Here is a 6,712-nt window from a genome sequence, read left to right as displayed (position 1 = left end):
TGGTGACAGGTATGCGTGTGGGCGCCAGCTGGAGGATGTGTTCGGAGAAACTTTGGGGGAGTTGGTGGGGGAAAGGGGAGGTGCCAGAGAAAGCAGTGGGTCACTCTCTCACCCACTGACCACCAGTCTCTCTCCCTCTTCCTTGTCCCCATCTCACCTTCTTCCTCGGCTTCTGCCTCTCACCTCCCTCTCTCTCTTCTCCAAGCATCCTCCCTACGCGTCTGCACCCGCTCCTCCCTCGCACCCTCCCGCGCCTAAGCGGACCTCCTCGGGAGCCAGCTCGGTCCAGCCTCCCAGCGCAGTCACGTCCCAGCGCCTGTGCGGCTGAGCCGGCAGCATGTGGAACGCGACGCCCAGCGAAGAGCCGGGGTTCAACCTCACACTGGCAGACCTGGACTGGGATGCTTCCCCCGGCAACGACTCGCTGGGCGACGAGCTGCTGCAGCTCTTCCCCACGCCGCTGCTGGCGGGCGTCACAGCCACCTGCGTGGCGCTCTTCGTGGTGGGCATCGCCGGCAACCTGCTCACCATGCTGGTGGTGTCGCGCTTCCGCGAGCTGCGCACCACCACCAACCTCTACCTGTCCAGCATGGCCTTCTCCGATCTGCTCATCTTCCTCTGCATGCCCCTGGACCTCGTTCGCCTCTGGCAGTACCGGCCCTGGAACTTCGGCGACCTGCTCTGCAAACTCTTCCAATTCGTCAGTGAGAGCTGCACCTACGCCACGGTGCTCACCATCACAGCGCTGAGCGTCGAGCGCTACTTCGCCATCTGCTTTCCGCTGCGGGCCAAGGTGGTGGTCACCAAGGGGCGGGTGAAGCTGGTCATCTTCGTCATCTGGGCCGTGGCCTTCTGCAGCGCCGGGCCCATCTTCGTGCTAGTTGGGGTGGAGCACGAGAACGGCACCGACCCTTGGGACACCAACGAGTGCCGCCCCACCGAGTTCGCGGTGCGCTCGGGACTGCTCACCGTCATGGTGTGGGTGTCCAGCATCTTCTTCTTCCTTCCTGTCTTCTGTCTCACGGTCCTCTACAGTCTCATCGGCCGGAAGCTGTGGCGGAGGAGGCGCGGCGATGCTGTCGTGGGCGCCTCGCTCAGGGACCAGAACCACAAGCAAACCGTGAAAATGCTGGGTGGGTCTCAACGCGCGCTCAGGCTTTCTCTCGCGGATCCTCTCCTCTCCCTGTGCCTTCTCCCTTCTCTCTGAGTCTCCACCTCTATTTCCCCCTGAGTCGCTACCTCTTTCTTCAGTTTCTCGGGGCCTCTGTCTCTTTGCCTGTCTCTCAATTATTCTCTCCTCTTGCTTTCTTGAGTGATGTTTTTGGTCTCTCAGTCTCTCTCTGTCTCTGTCTCTCTCTCCTCCCCCTTTACTTTGTCAGTGTCTTTCTTACCGTCTCTATCTCTTTGTGTCTCTTTCTTCCTGTCTCTCCTTTCTCTCTTTCATGCAAAAACATCCCACATTTGTATTTCCCTAAAATAAATTTTATCTCAGCCCAGAAACTCCACTTTAAAAATCGAGATATCTTCTAAAAGTCTATTGTGGTCTTTAAGCGTTAAAAGTGAGGACTGACTTCCTGCCTCAAATAGGATTTGTGAATATCTAAGTTACATCAAGAAAAGCAAGGTTTGGATGTAGAAAGTGTTCAGCGGTAAATTCAACCAAAGACACGATCAATTTTGATAATCCTCTTAGAGATGATTCATTTTTCTTTCAATATTGTGATTTGTTTTCTGCCCTGCATTTTTTCAGATAATTGCATCAATTCTGTTTACCCTGCTGCTGTTTATACAGCTTTGTAAGGAAGTCAGTGACAAATCAGTGAAGTCTCATTTGTTTTTATGATTACCTGCCTCTTCAGGTAGGATAGACCAGGATAAGGTAAGGATAAACTAGAATAAACAAAGCTCCAAAGGGAGGAAAGGAGACTTTGTGGAATCCGACAGAATTCACTACTTCCCCAAATGACCCTTCAGGAACATCTGGGTACAACATCATAACTGGATTTGCTGAATGTTTATTGCACAAATTCAGCTTCTTTAAGTATATGTGTTTGGTACAATGAAGTAATAATAAATGTGTTTACATCCCAGCAAAATATTAACTCTACTTGCATTTTCAAAACCAAGATCTGTATATTTTATTATTTAGATATCATAGTCAAGACTTTGTACTTAATGGCATATTTTAAGGCTTCTTAGAAGTCATTCCAGGATGATTTCATATTTCCAATTTTACAGTTCCTGGATCCTCCATATTAAAGTGATAGAGTTTATTCAAGGAATGTCAAAGATTTTATTTTCTGGACCAGTGATTCTCGTGATATGACTCATAGGTTATAAACCTGCTAATGTCCTCTAAGGGATCCTAAGCTCTCACCTATGAGATCCACATTGTTATTGTGGCAGTTAAGTTGCTACTATACAACTTAGTTTTAAGGATAAGTTTAATAATTTCCTGCAATTTTATTTTCAAGCCATTAATTTCTTCATTGGGGTCTCAACATCAATGTTAACTTTCTTCTTCCTTGACAATTTGAAGGGGATCACTAAAGTGTTACAAGGACTAAAAAATTATTTGTTATTATTTTTCCCTGATTTCTGAATTTAAAACAATCTAAACATTTAAACATCATTAAAACTTATCTTACATAGGCAAAATGAAGACTTGGATGAATGATAATTTATATGAGTTGGTTTAATAATAGACTTACTTATGTCTATTGTAAGTGGCATAGAATCATTCGTCTCAGTGATTCTTAATCCTGACTGTATATTCAATCCTCTGTGAAACTTAAAAAAAAAAAGAGAAGATAAAGGATATGTCCTGATCTCCCTCTTAGAGATTTAAATTGACTGAGTCTATACTACATCCAAGGAATCTGCATTGTTTTAAAAAGTGCCCCAGGAGACTTGGACACACAGCTATGGTTGAGTACAACCACTGTACCTCATAAATGTGTGTGTTGTGTCTAACACATAAAAACTGCTGGACTATTGTGAATAAATGGTCCAGTCAGTTGAGTCAATATGTCAACTCACTACAAAATCACTCAGATAGTTGTTAAATAGAAATGACCGGGAAGCTCAGTAAAAATTGTTGAACTGTTGGTCCAGACAGACTGAATCTTTGTTAAAATGTTGGAACAGGAAGAACAGAACACAATGTTTCTCTGAAGTCAATGGTCATACACCATGAAACAAAAACAAAGTCTTAAAAATAGAATGTGATTTGCTATGACATTTCTTGAGCTGACTATCTCTCTCCCATTGTCCTTTTAGCTGTAGTGGTGTTTGCCTTCATCCTCTGCTGGCTCCCCTTCCACGTAGGGCGATATTTGTTTTCCAAATCCTTTGAGCCTGGCTCCTTGGAGATTGCTCAGATCAGCCAGTACTGCAACCTCGTGTCCTTTGTCCTCTTCTACCTCAGCGCTGCCATCAACCCCATTCTGTACAACATCATGTCCAAGAAGTACCGGGTGGCAGTGTTCAGACTTCTGGGATTCGAACCCTTCTCCCAGAGAAAACTCTCCACTCTGAAAGATGAAACTTCTCGGGCCTGGACAGAATCTAGTATTAATACATGACCTAGCACATTGCTGAGTACAGTCACCGCTTACTACTCTAAACCGGAAGACATAGCACAGCAGAACTTGGGAGGAAGCTGAAGGTTAATTTTGGAATTAGGAACACATAGATCCGGAAACATATGGGAGGGAAAAAAGACATCATTTGTAGGGTGTGAGCAGTTTGATTTGATTGCACACTTATCAGTGCTCTCATACACTATTTCTGCATATTCACTGCCTATGATTTTGCATTCTGCTGTGGGTGCTGGTGAGGGCTTTGCAATTCAGAGAAAGGAGGAAGAGCAGAGTGAGCAATTAGGGCACTTCTTGGTAGGTAAATACAAATTTGCTTTGCTTTTTCATAGTGATCAAAATTATTTGGTTAAAAGAATGACATTACAATACAAAATTTAAAATGTAACTTTTAAAAACTAGCAATTTTCATAAAGCTCTAGAGCAGTGATATCCAAGAGAAATATAACATGAGGCACATGAGCAATCAATACAAAAATTATTAAAAAGAAATTTACATTCTTTTTTTCACACTAAGTCTTTGAAATCTGGCATGCTTTTTACACTTACAGAATCCCTCAATTTGGACACTAAGTTTTCATTGGTAATATTTGATGTATTTAGATTTCATAAAATTTACGGATAAAAGTAGATTCAACAACCTAAGTTGTCTAAGCACACTTAAAAGTTTTCCAGTAACTGAAACAACTGTAAACCTTTAAACTTAAAATTAATTAAAGTTAAAAATTCAGTTCTTCAGTTGCACTAGTCATATTTCAAGTATCCAGTAGCTCGAGGTTACCACTCAGAACAGTACAGCTCTAGAGTATATACAAAAATTATCATTCACCTTATATAAAATGTTTAAAAATAAATACTGTTTCCCTAAAATGTTTTTATAGTGATGTTCACACAGCAGAATTTTAGAGTGATGAATACTAAAAATCACACCTAAATGTCCTGTTCTGTATGCTCAGAAGAGAATGGATATGAAATGTATAACATACATTTTAAATTAAGTGGAGTCGCACGTGTTAATATTCAGGAAATGAAACTTTTTAAAACAATTATGGGTAATCACAAACTGCGTTATATGGCTTAACAAAAATTTTTAAGTCAATTATAAGGCTTCAATTTGTGAATAAGTGAACAATTTGTAACGTGCTCTGGCAAGCTTACAAGAAAGTTAATGAATATAGAAATTTTTAAAGTGATGAAGGCAGGCTTATGTGAAAAACTGAGAATCCCCTAAATGCTACTGCTTATTGATATTAAAAACTTTCAAAAATCTTATAACCATTTATTTTTAAATGCCTTTGCTATGTCCTGTCTCCAAATTAGTTTTGCTGCTTATATCCCATTGCTTATCTGATAGATATGATTACCTGGACTTCCAGACCCTCTCTTAATTGTAATTATGAATGAATAGACATCTTCAACTAAATATTATACATTTGGTTATAAGTATATAATTTTCATTTATATTGACATTGCTGCCTATACAGTCAACTCTTTGCATACTAAAGATATTAACCCAAAAATAACTTTTTCATAATCCTGTGCAATACTTAGTCATATAAGCAGCTCCTTCATGAAGTTATTGGTTCACAACTATGGAATGGATGGAGCCATTTAGGGAAATTCCTGCCATGACTGTTTTTTCCTTCATCAAAAAGAAAGATAATCATGATGAAATAATTGATTTATTATTTAGTTTGGAAACATCCAAACACAGTCATAATTAGAATTATTTCTCCAGAAAAATATTTCTGAGATTCATTCTGACACTAAAACTGCACCACCAGTGTTGTCTAAATACAGAACACTAGCAAGCTGATTATGTACTTAATTCCTAAGAGTGCATCAATATTTAAAAAAAAAAACACTGACTCATTTAAGTTCATGGGATACTAATTAGGGCATTAAGCATTATTGTCCTGGAGAGGGCCCAGTAAATCCAAAAGAGGTAGTTCAGCTTCCTGAAGCCTTAGAATTTTTGTCTACAAATACATCCTACTTGAGAGGAAACAAACAAGAAAACCTTGACCTCCATCACACAGCTGATTGCTTTGGAGGAAAACAATTCCAACTTTTTAATTCATTGCTTAGCCTCCTCTCCTGTGTGTTTCTGTCTAGTCTTGGCCTAATTCACCTCCAGGGAGTAGTTAATGTAGTAGGGACCACCATTGTCCTTCAGTGGTATTAATCTGGAAACTCAGAGAATATGTTTAGAGGAAGAGATCTTTAATTTGTCCTCTTATACCATTGCCTTTTTATTGTTTGTAACTTCTTTATTTTATCATACTCCTTAAATCATTTAAGACTCAGGGAAAAGAGGAACTTACACTGAGGAGTATTGTTTGTAAAAGTCTGTCATTTCATAAGCATTTAGTATGTGTCTGATATGTTCTAAACTCTAACAATTAATAAGCCAAGGATTTTATCCTTAAGGAGCTCACAGTCACTTGTGTGTTTTGTTGCAGCAGGCAACTGATAACTTCTTTAAATTGTGAAATAAACATCTCCGGTTGACACTGGATCAAGGGGCTGGCTGTTCATCCCATTGTGTTGCTGTGTATTTGGCTCAAAATAAATTCAAGATGGGCTGTTCCTCCAACAACTGGTCAATTCTGTAGACACAGTTAATGTGTCTGCTAGCAGTAATTACACTCAACACATTCTTCATTAATGTAGGGAAAGTAAAGTGATCTTTTTTTACTCTGTGTTTCCATTTTCCTGGTTATTGAGCAATGAGGTGTTTGTCACCACACCTTACACTGTGAACAAAATCAAGTGTTGGATCATTTTCATTACAGGGAGTAACTGTTGTATAAGTAAGAACTTTTAAATGATTGCTTTAAACATTCATTGCCATGAGTTAGTCAAAATTAGAAGTTTTACTGTAATGAGATTTAGAAACACCTCTAGTGCTTGGCCACACCTTGAAAATCATTTTATAGTAAACTTTTTATTGCAGTGCAGGTTGTTGTGATGAGATTTGACTTGAATTTCCACTTTTTCATGCCAATACTTTTATTAAGAATCTCATATCATTACAAGTGTTCTATAATTTTTAGTTCCACATTGGCAGTTTTAGCTTTTTTTTCTATTTTTTTATTTATTCATATACTTGA

The 6,712-nt window shown here is 39.9% G+C and overlaps 1 protein-coding gene across 1 annotated transcript; it reads left to right on the top strand.

Moving 5' to 3' along the window:
- The first annotated feature begins 294 nt into the window (after window positions 1-294).
- Window positions 295-5,452, top strand: GHSR (growth hormone secretagogue receptor). The gene is made up of 2 exons (XM_032172276.1): window positions 295-1,133; window positions 3,280-5,452. The coding sequence occupies exons 1-2, from the start codon at window positions 338-340 to the stop codon at window positions 3,582-3,584; spliced, it is 1,101 nt and encodes a 366-aa protein (XP_032028167.1). The 5' UTR covers window positions 295-337; the 3' UTR covers window positions 3,585-5,452.
- Window positions 5,453-6,712: the final 1,260 nt, after the last annotated feature.

The sequence above is a fragment of the Hylobates moloch genome, unplaced genomic scaffold, assembly GCF_009828535.3.
Source record: "Hylobates moloch isolate HMO894 unplaced genomic scaffold, HMol_V3 SCAFFOLD_13, whole genome shotgun sequence".
In the NCBI taxonomy this organism is placed as follows: domain Eukaryota; kingdom Metazoa; phylum Chordata; class Mammalia; order Primates; family Hylobatidae; genus Hylobates; species Hylobates moloch.
This window is presented reverse-complemented; position numbering and strand designations above follow the sequence as displayed.